The 18,201-nt window shown below is 40.4% G+C and overlaps 1 protein-coding gene across 6 annotated transcripts in view; it reads right to left on the reverse strand.

Annotated features, from left to right (window-relative positions):
* The window catches only part of DISC1 (DISC1 scaffold protein), a 202,323-nt gene that overhangs the window by 46,768 nt on the left and 137,354 nt on the right, over nucleotides 1-18,201 (reverse strand). For 2 of the 6 annotated variants that reach the window (XM_080584388.1, XM_080584387.1), the window contains exon 11: nucleotides 8,548-8,635. The exons of 3 other annotated variants lie outside the window; for them this stretch is intronic. In XM_080584388.1, the coding sequence (XP_080440514.1) occupies nucleotides 8,548-8,635 (88 nt within the window). Of the gene's footprint in view, nucleotides 6,794-8,547; nucleotides 8,636-18,201 lie in introns of all 6 variants that reach the window. One more of the 6 variants, XM_080584392.1, reaches the window with a different exon arrangement.

The following is an 18,201-nucleotide window of genomic DNA, read 5'->3' on the forward strand; positions in this document are numbered from 1 at the left end:
TATAACTGAACAGTTTTGTATTGTTTAAACCATCTCATCTCTTACCCACATATTTTTATACACATCAGTTGAAAATGGGAATTCCAATAATCTTTCCACAATTAAATTACAGTATATGTCTTCCCCCTTTATTCTTGAAAGTCTATTGTATGTGTACTAAATTAATATATCTACTGATTAATACATCACTAAATTAACCACCCAGTTGCACCAGAAAAATGGTGAGACTAATGAAGGCACATATCACAGAATGTATCTTGTCAAAACAAACGAAAAAAACCACACAACACAGCTAGATCTTTGTCTTTACCTTCAGGAGAAGTAGACAAGCCTAATTCATCAATCCCTGAACAAGAGCCCTGCAAAATCCTCTGAAACCTTTATCAAATTTCTTCTGACAGAACTGAAACAGTGTGGTATGGGAAGCTTTTTTTGACCACACAAGCTTTTTATGACCTAAAAACCAACCAGCCAAACAACTTAGGACCTAGATATCATCTCCACACGAGTCCCTACAACCTCTTCACTGAGAACAAACTCCAATGAACTACTTACTCAATGTACCACAAAATAACAAAGCTATGTAAGATCCTTGGTACTCCGTCCTGGGTATGAATGGGGGAAAAGGCAAATCCCCTCCAGGAAAATGGAGGCTCTTAGTGGATCATCACATTATTATTATCACCATCTTTACCTGACGGCTGCTCGAAGTCTAGTAGGACTGTTAATTTGTTAGTCATTTTGAAACCCTTAACTCACTGCACATCAATGCTATGTTCAGTTTATGGGAAGACAGATTCTACAGAGTATGGCTGTTTCTATGGGTTTGCTGCGTGGATCATCTACCCTCTGAATTTACCCATCCATTTCCTCCCATCTCCTCTACAATACAACGTTGTTACAATTCCACGTTGAGCTAACATAAATCAAGTGCTGCATGTATTTATCACTTTCCCTCTCATTTTTTTCCATTTTTTCCCCTCAAAACATAGAATTTCACACACTAACGTCTAGTCTGAAAACTTGGTGTTAAACAGGTTCGTTGTTCTAAAGTTGCACAAACCTACTCAGGCAATACCATTTGCAGCAAACATCAGGGTCAATGTGACATTGACTATCTGCAGAAGGTGTTCACCTGGTCAGACAGAAGTCACACATCGCTGAAGGAGTCTGCACCTCAATAGCAAACATGGGACACATTTCATGAAGCTAATTCATTTTTTTGTTTGTTTGCTTTTTTAAAAAGAGAGGTAATCAGATTATATGTATTTATATATGTATACATACACACACACACACACGCACAGAGACACACACCCTAATTCTCTATTAAAGCATCACAATGTCATCCCTGGTATCATTAATCCAGAATCACTGTCAGAACAGGTTTTGCAACACAACACCTTGAGCCAGCAGGATTATGGAAGATTATACTGTGTATAGACAACTGCATTCATTTCTACGTTCACAGATCTATCTCACCATTAGAAGAGTGCTGGCAAACGTTAAGCAAAAGGTTATATGAGGATTTTTGCAATGGCACTGGAAACTAAACAAGTTTCCTTATCTTGTAGCAGAGTTTTCTAACAAGTACAGGGCTCAGTAAAAGTTCTTGCTTTCATTACCATTCTTTTATTCCCGTGTTTCCTGTGGAAGTGCAGAGAGCCTGCAAGTCTTCTTTTAATGACACACTACAGTTTTATATAAACTACAACCAGCTTTTCAAAACTCCCTATCTGTCAATTTGCAATGTGTTGACCTGAGGTTCAGCACACACTTTGATAACAGATAGCTTCAAGGTATGTGGCTGCTGTACTTCCCATTCTCTTGCCGTTGTCGTAATATCCTTGAACATGAGCTGTTACAATTCAGGGGCTTATTCGTTCTGATAATAAAGTCAGCAGATATTAATAATTTTTGGAGAGGGATGAGAAGAGGTGGAGAATCTGTTTCACACTCACTTTGTTTCTAACTGATATAGTGACTTCTTATGTTACATGAAAGATAAACCTTGCTTTCAATTTCTCCTGCTGTGCTTGTCACTTTTTAATTGGGTATGATCTGATGGAGTAATTCGCACTTTCACAGTTCAGTCCTGCCCCTACATGCAATTTTACAATGCCCTTGAAGCACGCAGCTTAATATATCAGCATTATTCAATGACAAAAAGTAATGGACAAGAATACACTGCCAGTCGAAAGTAGGTCAGTAAAAAGCTAACACTCATTTGGAAATCACCTCACATCACTAAACCACACTCCCTCCCGTCAAATGTTTTAACTACATTAAAAGAAATGCAAACTTTGCTGCTAAAAGAGAAAGCTATCCAGACTAGCTTTGTCACCTTGCCTTCTTGTGCATGTAATTGAAAGAGCTGTGACCTGGAGATTTTGCTTGAAGGAAAATACTGCTTAAAAATTCGGTGGGGGTTACTTCCGCTGTAACAAATTGCAAGCAGCACCGCAACAAATACACAAATACTTTCAGCCTTTTAGATCATCCATTTGAAATAGAAGACAAGCAACAAATTAGCAGGTTTTTTGTTCTAGCTTAATGAATCTATTCACCATCACTTCAAAGCACACAAAGTGCAAACTGGAAGCCATGCGTGCCTTAAATCTAGCTAGGAAAGTACTAGATGACAGACAAAAAAAAAAGTAGTAATAATTTATGAGACTCTTTTCTGCATAAACATGCCAAATGGTTTATTTTTATATTTAAGTGAATGAGATTGCTTTTTTTCATTGGTTCTCCAGGGATTTACATGCTTAGCTCATATTGGCCTTAAGGGGAGTTATTAGAATAAAAACATATAAATACCCATGGAAGATCGGGCACCAGGGTATTTGCTAAGGCTAAAAATATACTTTTCTTGTGAAGCCTTAATTGAAGAAAAGTGATTCAGCATTTGTCTCTCTTATGTTATATCCTTCCTGCCTACAGCAGCAAAGCCCAGTCGTAGGATCAGTCCTGGTGCGATGGAGCTGAGGGGCAGCAGTGAGCTCCTGTGGTAGCCTTTTAGTTATCACAGAGTGCAAATCTACCATTTTTAAAGCTGCATAAACATCTTACAATAATTAACTTACATAGCCTTCTTTCAAAATATCATGTGTGTTTCTCATCTGAAAGGAGCACCCCGAGGGTAATGTTACTTCTCTTAATTACAAGTAGTATTTGAGCCTGCATGTGAAACTATATCATTATTTTTATCCCCAATCTTTGCTCTCACTAAGTGAGCTTTCAGAGACCATGACATCTGCTTTGCATTCCATCATCAACATTTTCCAAAATTTTCAAAAAATGAGTATCTGACTTGATACACCTTGAACCCAGTGGAAATTCCAGATGCGGGTGCTTGGCACCTCAGAAAAGAAGGTTCTTAAAACTGAAGTGCCTCAATATCATACTCAATATCATAGCCATTTTAAATGCTACCCTACAGGTCTTTAATACTCCAACAGACCATTGGACTTTTTTTTTCCTTTTTTTTTTTTTTTGTGAGTGAGCAGTGACACATTTTGACACATTAAAGGTTGGAAGAGCTACAACAGCTGCCAGCAGATCTAGACCCAGCAGAAAAAGAACTGCCACACATTGCCTGCCTGCACGACAAGCCCGAAGCCAATTCAATTAGCCTCTCCCTTCCCCAAGCATTACTTTCCTTCTCAAGTACTTCACTAGTCAGGCAAAGTGAAGCTCCCACTGACTTCAATGCGATTTTTGCCCAATTTAAGGAAGCGGGATGAGATTTGGCTCTTTAGAATGATATAAAAAATAAAATTAACTGCAAGGATATGCATTGATCCAGCTGCGGTAAACACTGAGGGCAGAATTAGTTGCAAACAAGGTTGACAGATGTCCTGTCATTATTCTATCTTTGAAGTGTATAAACGATTACTAATGCTAAGAGGAATGCAAAAGCAGAACATGATCAGTTGAAACCATCTGATCTTTTCTGTAGTGGAATATGTGCCGTATTAATGTGTGAAGTTTTGGTCTGAAAAACTGTGGAAAAGCTTCGATATATTTAAAGGTTAACTTGAAAAGCCAGTCAAACTTCAGAGAAGATATGTCAGCTGCTCAACTGCATGTCAAGATGATTTATCAAGCCACGGTAACAAGATTTCAGATTACAGAACAGTAAGGAATTTTGCAACTTGCAGACATGGGAAAAACCCAAAGAACAAGCTTTGAATAAAGAACAACTGCATCTCTCCAGTGCGTTATTCCCATGGAACTCAAAAAGAACAAAAAAGGCCAGAATTAAAGAGAGGAAAATAGGTGGTTCAATAAAGACGTGAAAATACTCCAAAAGAGCTGTTATTCTGAGTTAACTCAATAAACCAAATTCATTCTGGTTCACCGATTATTTTTCAGTAACAAAATAAATATTGAGATATGTAGTTACTACCTGTCTCTTCAAGCGATTGCGTTTTGTTTTAAGAAATCTGCTAATCCTTTAAACATCATTACAGAACAGCACAAAATTAGCCTAGGGAAATTACTGCCACTGGAGATGAGGCGGCCAAAATTTGGCTGTTCCACAAATAAGAAGGTGAGTTGTAAAGACAAAAAACAGGGCTCAGCATCTATGATGCTAAAGCCCCACAAGTAAAGACATAACCTAGTATTGATGGAGTTGAAGGTAACGTTGATTTATCATAATCCCATCCCACAAGAGGAAAGAGGGCTTTTAGCAATCTATTCTCAAATGCCACTCCACTGCTTTCACAACAACGATGGATGCAGTATGTTGCATCTCGCCGTATGAAAATTTCCATCATCATCTTCAGTGTCTTTGCAGCACTAGACAGTCAACTCCTCTGATATAGTAGGGCAACTCTTCCAATATATAGGAACAACCAGTTAGAGGATCCAGCTTGAGCATCACTGTTTTACAATACTTTGATTGCTGACCTTAAAAACCTTACAATATACTACCAGCTTCCATTTCATACCCTCATATTTTTACAAAGGTTGAGAAGCAATAAAAATACATGAAAAGTAATAATGAAATGCAAAATTGGCAGAACACAGGACAGCACAGCTTTTTCCCACTTGTGCTGCACTGAAACAGGAAAAGAAGAGAAGAACAAAGCGAACAATTTCTTAGGATGTTTCTCGTGGGGTTGATGATACAGTAGGTCTACTGTTAATGTTTTCTAAAACACGTAGGTACATCCTGAACAGTACAGTCTAACCTCTAGACATGTCTGGAGTGGGTGGACACTGCAGTACCCAACACAACCCAGCCTTCTCTCTTTGGGAGATCCCAGAAAGGCCAAGTACCAGCTCATTTGTAGAGATGGCAGTGTTTCATTCACACATAGCAGAAGCAGGCAATGAACGCACTCTTTGGTTTTTCAGAGAAGGATCTCCATCTGCTTGTCTCTCTGCATACAAGGCTCTCATCTTATTTATAGCTAGTTTAATCTGTAGCCTTGACGCAACTTAATGAATCTGAGCCTGCAATGAGTTAAGTTGATATCTTGACTTTGATGTGAAAAATTACAGCTAAACATATACAGTAAGTAGAAATTACTGACTTGAGCAGGGAGGCCACATCCTGCCCTCAGGTTGTATGTCAGGTCAGATGTAAGGCACAGAAAAACTCAGCATGAACTGAAGTTTGACAAAGAAATAAATAAAAAATAATAATAAAAAAAAACTAGATCTTAAAAATGACAGGAGATGATAGCAACTCTGCCTGTAACAACTTGTATTTCTATCTTTCTGGGTGAGGCATCAAAGGTTTGCAGAGCTGAAAAGAGGAGGGGGAAAGCTGTGCCTCATAAAAAGGCACATTTGAAAACCAGACATTCCTAGAATTTACCTCCTAAACCTTCTGCCTTGTATGTGGTACTTTTCATCCAAAGAGACAGGTGACCCTTCCAGTTCTGCGATGGTTAAATTGCCTCAATTGAAGGGAATTACCATAGCTTCATATGGATGCTAAGCTTCTTTCAGATTTCTGTAAAATCTAGTGAGTCAGACAGAGAGGTTCCTCCTGTGCTACATGTGGGAGAGAGCAGCAGGGGAAAGGCAAATTACCTTCTAAATACTTTCAGTAAATAATCTACTGTTGCAAAAAAAAAAAAAAACACCTGAAATTTAAAGAATTGTTTTATTATTCACTATCAAAGCAAGCAAAGCCTTTAAATTAAAGGGACTGTAGGTGAAATACTGAATAGGCAGTGACCAGAGCACTGAAGTTACATGACAATTACCTTGATACTTTAAGAGGCTATAAAAAGTGCAGGGAAGGAGATTAAGGCCCAGGGTCACACAGCGATAATGCAAGACCACCCACCCGTCCAGCCTCCAGGCCTCCCAACTTAGTCCCCTCCTGCACGTACCACCTCTCGGTAATCACAGGCCGGGAACAGAGCCCCTAACCACAGGTGTGGAGACTTTTCCACACACAACTTAAAAGCTATGAATGTTGCATTTGGTGTGCACCAAAGGGAGCGTTAAACTGGCTGCAAACTTGGAGAAAAACGCTCCTGCCTTTCCGTGCACGTGGCACTGGATGGCAACGTCCTCGCTTCTGGGAAGCCTGAACTGAGCCCTGCATCCAGGCATCTCTCTGCTTTGCGTTTCTGACACAAAGAAGCCAACGTTTCCCAGAAAGGCCTTCTTCGTTATGGATAGATTTTACATTACTTAAAATTAGTTGAGAAGTGGAACCACGCACATTTTTCAGCTATAGCATGACTGCAGGGCACCACTTTGGGAAGTATGCTGGAGATCCCCACTGCAAACGTGCTCAGGTGACTGAGGCTCTTCAATTCTCCTATAGAAAAGGCGAGGTTTGAGTTTTACTCTTCCAACCCATCACACTGATAGGACCATCCTACCTGTTTACTAGCTTCTCTGCAGTCACCCAAGCCACTTTTTACCTAGAAAATTATACGATCATTCATCTACATACCTTAGCATAGGAAGTATCTTTCCAAAAGCCATAAGGAAAATTTCCCTTTACTTTCCATTCTGATTTCCCTTCTGTTCTTCACTAAGCACTGGGGGAAAAATGAAGCAGAGGGCAGGGGGAGGGAGAGCAATCTGCCTATATTTTCTTTGTGTTTTCTCTTACCCCATTTCATTCCTCTGCTGACCATCTGTTCAGACTCCTCCCCCCCCCCCGAAAAAAAAAAAAAAAAACTCTCTCTTTTTTCTCATTTCTCCTCACAAAGCAGAGCCTGAGCATCAAGGAAAGCCATGTGTCCAGTTTGTTCTCTGTGGATTGTCAGCAGTCACAGGAGATCATCTGGAAACCATTACACAAGCTAACAAGACAGCCAGACTCGACATGTATGAAGGCACTAAAAGAGTTCAAACTTGTTACTTGAATTACCACAAGTTTTTTCCTGAAAGTAAGATTTATTTTAACACAGTTATATAAAACAAGAAGACCCAGAATGAGCCATTTATATAGCTATCCAAGACAAACAACAGAGAACATAAGCTATATTCAGAGGCTAAGCTCCCTGCCAATAACTGAGAACACCTAATACCTATATCATGAAAAGAAGGAACAATCCAAACTTTTTTTTTTTTTTGGCTGAGGAAACAAACTATAAGACAAGTGAAATCTCGATTCAATTTTTGGCCCAACAGGATATCTCATTGCTACTAGGGATGATCGAGTAGACCATCAGACGTATGTCACAGCAGTTCAGTAATGTCAAGGCTTCTACAACATACAGTAGCTGTTTTAAGTTCTTCTCACAGTGGTTGTTTTGCCGAACTTTCACATATTCAGTACTACACCTAATATTTTAGTCCCTGAATTACAACCAAAAATTATATTAAATGAGTAACCCACTTCGCCTTTTAATTTAAGGTCACAAAGGAAACACAGTCCAAGATTTCTTTGAACCATTCTAAACCCTCCAGAAACTCTTCCAAAATAAAAGGGCTCTGCAAAATCTCCTGCTAGTCTTAATGTTACTGATTAGCTTTTCACCAGCTCAACAAATATAGCTAGTCAGGCTATGCAATCCATTAAGAATCCAGGTACCCACACAGAGAGCCTTCCGCCAGAAGATAAAACATGCATTATACTGCAACAAATACAATTATTTAATGCAGAAGTTGTTTAAAACTTTGTTATGGAGCAAACCCACAACAAAATGGCACAGACCCCCCCCCCCCCCCCCCAAAAAAACAAACCCACACCAAACCCACATTTGTTTCCAAACGCTGCCATAGAATCTGGCTACTAAAAGATGAAAGGGAGAGATGAGTACAGACATAAGTGCTTTGAAAAGTTGACAAGAAAAAAGTGTGTTAAAAAAGGCCAATGTTACCACTGAGAATGGGAAATGACACTTATCTTCACTTCAGTAGAACAAATGGCTGCTAAGACATCAGTCCTTCAGATGATTTGAAAGAAAGGAAAGTAGAGCTTAAAGGTACATACTGAAGGTTAGAAGTAATACATATTGCAGTAGCTATGAGAAAAAGGAATATTCAGCATTGCAAGCTATTTTTAACAACCTTGAAATGACATCAAATAAAGCAGAGACTTCCTGTACCAACACTTACAAATGATAACTGCAAATAGCACTAACTTGCATTTTTGCACTGCTGTTTTCTCCAAGGAGCTAGAACAGGTCTTCAAACCGCAGAACACCTGTGGAAAAGCATCAATTTCTTTTTTGAAAAATAGCTGACAATGAATAGCGATGTAGAAAATGAAAGTGTCCCACATAGTCTGATACAATGCAGTTTTCAGAAACCCTCTGTAAACCACTTGGCCACCGTTGGCTATAACAGGCACGTTTGCTGCATTGCGACTGCAGGGCTTACATAGAAGAAAAAATGTGGAGCTGCTCAGCAGAGCCTGTTCTGCACTCATTCCAGGCAGGAGAACTAAAGCAGATGAACTTAATATACTGTCTTTCTTAATTCCTAATAATCTTTGTCTTGACCTCCTCACGCAACACTACCTGCTCACAAGCTTCATGAAGCTCATCAGTAATATTTAGATCTACTTGACATACCAAGTAAACACAATGCTTTTGACCACGGACATGCAGTCACCGCTTAAAAGCTTCTCACCTACTAACCTTTAAAGCTGGAACAGAGATTTACAGAGATTTGGGGAAATTCCAGCAGTTGAGCAAAACAGATGTAGCTACAAGAATGGATGTGCACCAAGTGCCCATGCTAACCCCGAGCACCACAAAGGGCAGTCACAGATACACGTGCACACTGTTGAGAGGGCAGGTATTTTCTGAACTGTGTTCTAGACAGAATTATTAATTTAATTAGCTGGCTTAAAAATAATGCTTAGAGTATAAAATCATTATTAGCTTTCTTACTTTCTAGCACAAAACTCCAATACACTAGTGCTATTGAGAAAGACCACTTTAACATCTTTAAAGTAAGGTGGCCTCTGTGAAGACATTTCCCAAAAGATGATAAGGTACATTTCACAAATGGGTTACACGTACCCCTTTCAAATGCACTGTAACAAAAGATTCCAATGAAAAAAACAAACTATCACATTACACATTACCACATAATTTCCACCTATGTTACTGTGTATTTTAAATCTTTGTTCCTTCATACCCTCTTCTGTCACTGGAGCCATAGATAAATTTGCATCTTCCCTTTATCCAGACAAACTATGAAATATTTGAGTTTCCTGATAACCTTTTTGGCAAAAACAGAGACGTAATTCATACTTAGCTTAGAGAGATGATGAAAAAAGCAGCCCTATTACAAGTCCAGGATGTCTTTCTCAATAGAAGTGGACAGTTTCAGCATCGATAGAAAAATATTCTACTTGAATTAAACCGTAAGACCTCTGTTTGAGTAATGGCCATAAAGGAAGGGAATTAAAGACCATGCCCTTCACATGGAGTCTCAACATTGCTACGTTATAAGTAGGATGAGTGGATTCATTCTTCAAAGGAGCACAATGCTTTAATACCGTAGCTTTTTTTTTTTTTTCCCAATGAAAATAACTGATTCTGGTGGAGCTGGCCTTTCCTCTTTAATTTTCCCTACACTTTTCTTTTCTGTACATTTTGTCTGCCATACTACCCCCAGCTGTCTTCCTCTCTAATTCCTGAATCTACATGGTTTGTGTCCCATTTTCTCTTCCATTCTTTTTTTTTTTTTTCCCTCTGCCTTTCAAATTCCTCTTTCCCCTAAGCTGTAAAACATTTTGTTATCACAGGGAATTTTACTTCTGGTTTGGTCCACATAACAAACTTCCAGTACTTAAGTTACTGCCAGGAAGGAAAACTTCTAACAGTCTAATAAGGACTCTCAAGCCAGTAGTTTGAGGACACTTTGCTGGTTATTCTGTTGACTTTGAAATAAATTCCCAATGGCTGGTGTAGACTCTTCCTACAGTAGCTTAGTTTGATAAGTTCTAATACCAAATGTTCTTTAGGTATGAATTAGTTGACTTAATCTTCATGGCACAGCTTATTTTTCAAATGTCATCTGGAGTTTTAATTTCTGAGTAAGTTTTGAAGGGATAAACTAGAAGTCAAACTGCAGTAACGTCAGGTTCCTAATCTTCAGGACATCCCCAGACCCATAGCAACAGCAGGACTATGAAGCTGCTCCAAAATATGCAAAATTAGGATTTTATGCCTCTTCCCTCAACCTTCTCTTCTCACTAGGGTGAGAAAGCAGCAGTAACTCCTGCTTCTGAGCTGGCCACGCTCAGAAGCTAATCAGCCCTTCAGGCAACATTCACCCATTTCTTATCACTCCTTCATGGCTAAGATGGCTAGATGGACAGGCCACCAGCTGGACCACACCTTATTACAGCTTTGAGACCTCAGGAGTGAAATTTTCCATCAGTCCCACAGCCTAAACACAGGAGAGGATGACTTGGGTTTCCTGCTTAGGTGGTTCAGGAGAGGCAGTCTGCCCAGGCTGTAGTAGTGCCAGAAAGAGAAGTGGATGGAGTCAAGTAGGAAAACAGTCACAACGAAGAGCGGGTTGAAAAGTGATTGCTGGAAGAACTGAGCCCAAGGGAAAACTCCGCTGGTCTGAGCTGGTCTGGCAGCTGATGGGCACATTACAGCCTGCTTTGCAGGGCACTTACTTCAGGTCTGAGTAGAGACAAGTGCTACAGGGCACCATACTGCACACTATTTTCTCAGCTGAGCCACTGCCTCTTTGCTTGGCTGACTGACTGATATGTCAGTTGAACAGTTGAATGCCTGTCTTTTTCTTTTTTTCCCTCTCCTTTTTCCCACTTGACTTTCAAAGGCTGGGCCAGAATGCCCATTGTTTAACGCAAGTGGACATGTATCAGCCTGTACCTTTATGCAAAGCTGAGGAATGTGCAAGTGTTCTCAACTTCAAGGCCTCTCACAGATTTTGCTGCTTACACCTGGCCAACCTGTGGAAATGAGAAATGCTCACACAGCAATGCTTCCACAGGGTTAGACTGCAAGAAGCCTTTTCAAAGCTGTGATTGTGCATTTTAGCTGTGAAACTTCCCGTGATATCAGTAGGAATCACACAGCTAAATCCCCAAGCAACACTTTCAGAGGATGACTTATATTTAAAGGAGGATTAGAAGAAAATACTTCTTACACCATTTTCCATGTAACATTATCGGTCTTAAATTCAGAGAAGTATGGAATCATTTGGGGGAAATAAATGATTCACTGGGTATCAATTTTTCCATCCAATTAGGCTGGGCAGCTACGCTGAGTGTTTAACACATACCCCTGCTGCCCCTCCCTTTCCACAGAGTGTATATATTAAACACAAGTTAAGACTTCTGGGTTTTCAACTTTGTTGATTTTATATTCCTTTCGGGATTTAAAGTACTGTTTTGTTTAATTATTTTTCCTCTACTCATCCACAGTATTGAATGACAGTAATAATGAGCTCAGAATCATTGTACAAATCCCAGTAGGAACCATTCATAGTTTGTTAATAGGACATTATATTTGCATTACCAAGTTCAGTTCAAAGCACATTGTGTAAATTAGCTCCGAGGGTTACTACCACGAATCTAAAACCAGAACATCAGGTCAATTAGCACAGCTCTAAAGCACATTAGTTTGGTTGAAAACATAAAGGGTATGATTAAAATTCTAGGAAATCCTCTCCTGCCCTGGCTAAGAGCCTCTCAGAAGAAGGCTGGTTTTGCCTCCGGGAGACACCAGAATGCCTCAGCTCACACCAGCACGGCCTGATGCCGGTGACCCCAATGCCTGATAAGCAATACCGGCCTCTTCTAAAGCAGGGGAAAATTAACTTGCAGGTGGTGTGGAAATCCTCAGGACTCCACAGAGACACTTTCTTCCCCATTCAAATTAAAAGAACAGGTGAGAATGAGGAAAACTTGGAGGGTCTGGGAGTTCAGCACAGAATATATTTCTTACGTGAAAATGCAATTAACAAAGAAAAGCATATTTCATTTCTACCACTGAAAGAAACACTACCACTACCTAGCACAACCAAACCCACATGCAACAGGCCAAAAAAATCAGTTTAATAATGACAAGAGGAAGCATACAACAAACTAAGGCAGGAAGTTCCCAGTAACAATATAATGTATATTACTGTTCCCAGTGATATACTGTAGGATTATGTGCCTTTTGGGCAAACAGCACGTGCGCACACGTGTGCACACACAACTATGCAAGTAGCTAATGAACTTCAGAGTTCACATACAGCTTTCTTTGGATCAAACTGCTGGAAGAGAAGCACAAACACAGCAGGAGAAGGGATATCATAACAAAATTCTGCCTCAGGACTACAACTCTGATGAAGCCAAGGGATGTCCCAGATAAAAAAAAAAGAAAAAGCCCAAGGGTATTACTATCTGGTCAAATCAGTTGATTGGTCTAAACCCTCTAGTCAATTAAAGTCAGTCTTACCAAGCCATCAAGTCAGTGTATTACATGGGCTATATACCTCTGCTAAGCCAAAGGTGATCTTGAGATTCAATCCTATGGGTAGGAGGCAGGTTTTTCTGTAAATGCTAACCCATTTGTTACTCTCTGCAGACTCATTACTCTCTCATTACTCTTTGCAGAAATGTACTTGAAGCAGTGGCTAGGTAACTCCAAAAATTACATAATAGTGAACCAAATAATGAGATTTCAGATTACACAAAAGAAATCACTGAATGGCAGGTTTCATAGTCCACTGCATAAAAATGGTCATTCCTTATACACTGAGATGGCTGTATCTGTGACACAGAGGAAGATTTCATTGTTAATATTTATAATTCTTTTCTTTGTACCACATACATAACCGTTTGGTAACTGTCTAATAGATCTATATGAACAGAACACACTAAAGCTTCTGACAAGCCCTGGAAGAAATGACTGGCATATATGCAGAACAAGGTAGAAAAGTATAAAACAAAAGATACTGGAAAATGAACTTGGATGTTTAAGTCATGTACCCCTGTGAAATGCTCCCTGTTCCATGACCACTACCACCTAAAGACCTGGAACCTCCTTGTGGATGAAGTTGTGAGAATGAAACAATTTACCTGTACGAGATACTGGGCATGCTTTTCAGGAGAAAACAGCACATAGATACATAACAGATTCCACCCTACCTGCAATGCAAACTGATGTACGAAACAGAAAGAGGTTTTTAGTGAATCATAAATTGTTAGCAAGGACTTGAATATTCAGGTGGGCAAAAAGCGCTTTATGCAGAGGACAGCAAGCAACACAAGAAAGATCAGCAACTACATACAAATTGAAAGAAAATGAATATACCATCAGAATACAGACAAAAGGCATATTTCAGAAAGTAAGCATTTTAAGGTGCCTACTATTACATGAAAACTCAACAGTAAAAACAGATGAGCTAGAGCGACCAGCAAAGTAAAAGCTATTTGGTGTAAGTGCTTCTGAAATCAGGTAGAGTAACACAAATAAATGGACTGCTTATTGTATCTACTTATTTAGTAGTTCAGGAAGGCTTAGATTAGCTTTAGAAGGATTAGATTGCAAGGAGAAATGAATTTACAAAGGCAGAGAAGCAACATATTACCACAAGATTCAATAGGATCTACTGTAATGAAAATTCTGCCTTTTCAGGCCTATTCAGCTGAATTTGAATTCTACAAACTTTGTACGATCAACTCCTGAGGTATTTTCTTTCCTTATTTCAATTACAGCTATTTGTTCCAATTTGCTCTTCTTTTCCATCGGGTTCCTGATGGCTAATGCACCTTCCATCACGTTTTTTATCCATTAAAGAGGTGGAGAAATTGCCAAATATTTTATTCTGTGGAAATAAAAGATTTTCTGTCATTCTGCATTTCTACATCCCCACAGCAACATCAATTAGAATTTGCTCTGTGACATACACAGACACAAATATATGGGAATTTGTGTCAGACTTTTCTTCAAGATATATCTACTCAGGGTCAGGACAAACAGAGGAGAAAAAAGCTGGTCTCTTTGCTCTCTTTGTTTCAGATGAGACTGTCAGTCTGCTATCGCTTCCCTAATGAGCGAGTGGTGTAACTATTATTCCTAATTGTGCATTATTCCAATTTTCAGCACTTTTAAGACTAAATTGCCCAAAGAGAAAGGGGCTGTCCAAAGGGGACCCATTCCCTAAGAAAATGCATTTGAGAAGGAGCAATTAAATACATTCTAAAAAGTTGTGAAGCACAATTGCTTAATAATGATTCATTTCAAATGATCCCAGAGAACCTCAGATTTTTTAATAGCTTCACTCTCTGTGGTCTTCCCCAGAAGATATTTAAAAAGGGCACAACACAGCAATCGGCAGCAGGAAGCGAGTACCGTTTCACTAATACTGAAAGTGGAGTATGTCAGCAAAGAAAAATACAGCTGCCTAAATTTGATTTCTGCCATTGCATCCTTGCTCAGAGATGTATTCTTGTGGGAAGTGCTGTGATATTTGGACAGCTACAACTCTTTGAAAAACATTAACATGTTGATGTTCTCTCTTTTTTTTTTTTTTTTAGGGTTTTAACACTTGTTCTCCCACTAAACTGTAAGAGTTATTGGCCAGCTGACCTGGACAAATGTACAACAAGGGGCCAGGCATGCTCATTTCAGAAAACACTGACACCTCACTGCTTTCTGCCTGAAGTTACCACCTCCTCCTCCCGAGCTTCTTAGCAATTTCTTAAAATCTACTCTCCGCAGTTTGAGGAGCTCTTCTCAAAACAACTTCCATCCTGCTTTCAGGTACATCATAGCCATCCATCTTCTACTTGGAAAGTAGGAGTTTCTCATGCATGAACGTTCAGGACCAGTAGGATGCTGGGCAGCAGACACCCCAGGGGCTGTTCTCCACCCCAGTGCTCCAGAGCACCCTAGCAGCACTCCAGCCCTACAGAAAGGGAACAGTGCCACCTTCTGATTCCCTGCCCTGAGCTCCTGGGGCATGCCAGCCTTCTGCGGCCAGCCAGGCATGTAATGACTTACCCAGATTCAGATGGCAGAGCAGACCTGCCGAGCTTGCAGTGTGCAAGGAAGAGCAGAGGCAGACAAAACGAAGGAGAACAGAAAAAAACCCTCGCGTAACTGCTTCTGTCACCCCGCCAGAAAAATCGCCTTGTATTCTAGTAGGAATCATCTTCGATTAACCTTTTATCTTTTGGCTTCCTTAGCCAAGAAATTAGCAACAAAGGCATTAAATGAAATTGGATTTCCTATATTTGATTTGCAATGTTTTGAGATTTCATCAGTTCTGAAAGGTGTTAATGCAATCTGCTTTCTACCAGGGCATGGGAAGCACAACATAGACAGAACTCATCCCATCTATAACAAAAATAAAACTCATTATCCTCCCTTGTCAATTATTTGAAGAACTTTTTGTTTTGTTTTGACCTAAACTGAACAAGAAACATACTGTAGTTTCAGTGTTTGCCTCAATTTTCCTTGAGGGCAATTTCATCCTTAGAAACAGCACAATAACGCAAAGGCTCCTTAGATAGAGCAAAAACATACAGACACCCTAACAGGCTATAAAGCCTTTCCACAAACTTCTGCTGGTTTTTTATGACTCTTAAATTATCTCTGGTGCTGCGGATCGGATAATCATGGCATTCCAGATGTGAAGTAAGGGACCAGATGGACAATAGAGAAAAAAGAAACCTTCACTGTTTGAAAAAATCTATTTTAGGAAAAAGCTTCTTACAAAAAGCATGGAAGCAGCAATGTACTTTGGCTACAATGATGGGAATTCTAGCTGATGGGAACCACAACTATTTCAGATCAAGGAGCTTCATGGTAAAGGCACAGCTTGTATGTCTGGACTGCATTTAAGGACAAATCTCAGCCCCTTGTAAATGTGCTTTGTGCCACTGCAACAGCTGAAATGAAGTGAGGATTCCCACTTTTGTCCTACACAGTGAGTGTATGTCTTCTGGACACAGACAGCAGGCTTGCCCTGGCTATGACAGCTAACAGAAGACCCATTTGGGACTTATCTCCTGGCAAAAAGTAGAGCAACTCTCAGGCTGCTCACACTTCTGCCCAGCATCAGATCCCTGCCAGCAGTCTCCAGATGATGGCTGTATGTTACCTCCTCCACAAGGAAACTCCTGTGCCAAGGACCTGCTTAGTACCCTGCCTTTAAAAGAGCACTGTTCACTGCTGGATTCCCAAAGCTGAGGAATGTTCTTCAAGGAGAAAAATTGTTTCACCATTCTGCAGTTGCATGAGCAGACCTGCAAAGGAATGGGCACTGTGTCAGTACCAGAGACAATTTGATGCAGAGACTGGAGCTGAATCCAACAGTCCAACTGCTCGATTTGTTGCTCCAAACTACGTGCTGCTTCAACAGACCCACAAACTAAGCCTATTAAACATGCAGCCAAAATTAAGGCTATTTCTGGCATTTCATCTCTAGAAGCATTACTGAGGTGAAACCAAATCCTCAGTTGAAGAGGAGGTATACACTGCAGCCTGCCAAGACGCATTTCACCACAGGTGGTGGGCTGGGTCACCATGTAACCTCAAGGACAGAACAATTCGGAGGGTCTGTGGGAATACATCCTTGATGCCAGAAGTAGTCAGTGTTGCGGGAGATTGCTTTCCAGCCTCCTGCGTAGGAATAAACCACCCCTCACCAAAGGCGACCTGAGGCAGGCCAACCGTTCGTGTAGGGCAGGGCATCCTGGGTGGCAGATCTGCAGACTGATGATGATTGACAATGCCTACCAAGGGGGTCCTCAAACTTGCCTCAAAGGAGAGTGTAACTTGGAGAGGTCAAAGCAAAAAGTTAATAGGCTGGTACACACAACAGAAACACACTCTCACCCCTCTCATCCTCTCAGCAGGGCTCTGCTTTTGACCTCCTTTTTTCCTCATTTTTCCACTTCCACTCACCCTTCCTGAAAAGGCTGTTAACAAAGGCAGCTCGCCTTTCTGCAGTCCCAGTGTTAAATAATGGCATCAACTATCCATGTTCCTATAGCGTCAGTGTGAGCATTCACCTAAACCCAGAAACCACATGCAGAACATTTGCAGCTGAGGTGGGCTGCAAACCCACCAGGAAAGTGTATCACAGCACAAGAACTGCTGCAGAGAGATGGCTAGGCGTGCCAGGGTGGTTCATTTAACATCTGATACATAACAGTATGGTTTTTATTTTTATTTTTTAAGAGAAGGGGGGGGAACACAGTAAATGAGATATGGGAAAATCCCCTGGCCCAAAACAAATTTCCCTGTCTGTTCCGCACAAACATTAGGGTTTCTGCATCTTTGAAAGAACAGTCAATATAAACAATTTCAGCAAAACCCTGTTTTATCAGCATTATTTAATATGCTGTTGTGGTTTAAATTGGCAGGCAGCTGAACACCCCAAAGCTGTTCATGCACTCTGGCCCCTGCCCACCAGCAATAAAGAATCAGGGGAAAAAGGGGAAAAAAAGAAAAAAAAAGGTAACACACACACCAGTGTTGTTGTTCCACATGAAGCCGGATGGTGTTGGACATCCCTCTGGTCAATGTTGGTTAGCCGGCCTGGATCAGCCTCACCCAGCTCCTGGTACACCCCCAGCCTCCCCACTGGCAGGGCGATGTGAGAAGCTGAGAAGACCTTGGCTAAGTGTAAGCACTGCTCTGCAACACCTACAAGCATTATCATCATCCTAAATCCAAAACACAGCGCCATAACCACAATTTTTCTAGCAGAACTAATTGAAAAAAAACCAATAATAATAATAAAAAAAATCTTCAAAAAAGCCCTCTGGAAAAAAAA

This window comes from Anser brachyrhynchus (assembly GCF_964034855.1).
Source record: "Anser brachyrhynchus genome assembly, chromosome: 3".
Lineage (NCBI taxonomy): Eukaryota > Metazoa > Chordata > Aves > Anseriformes > Anatidae > Anser > Anser brachyrhynchus.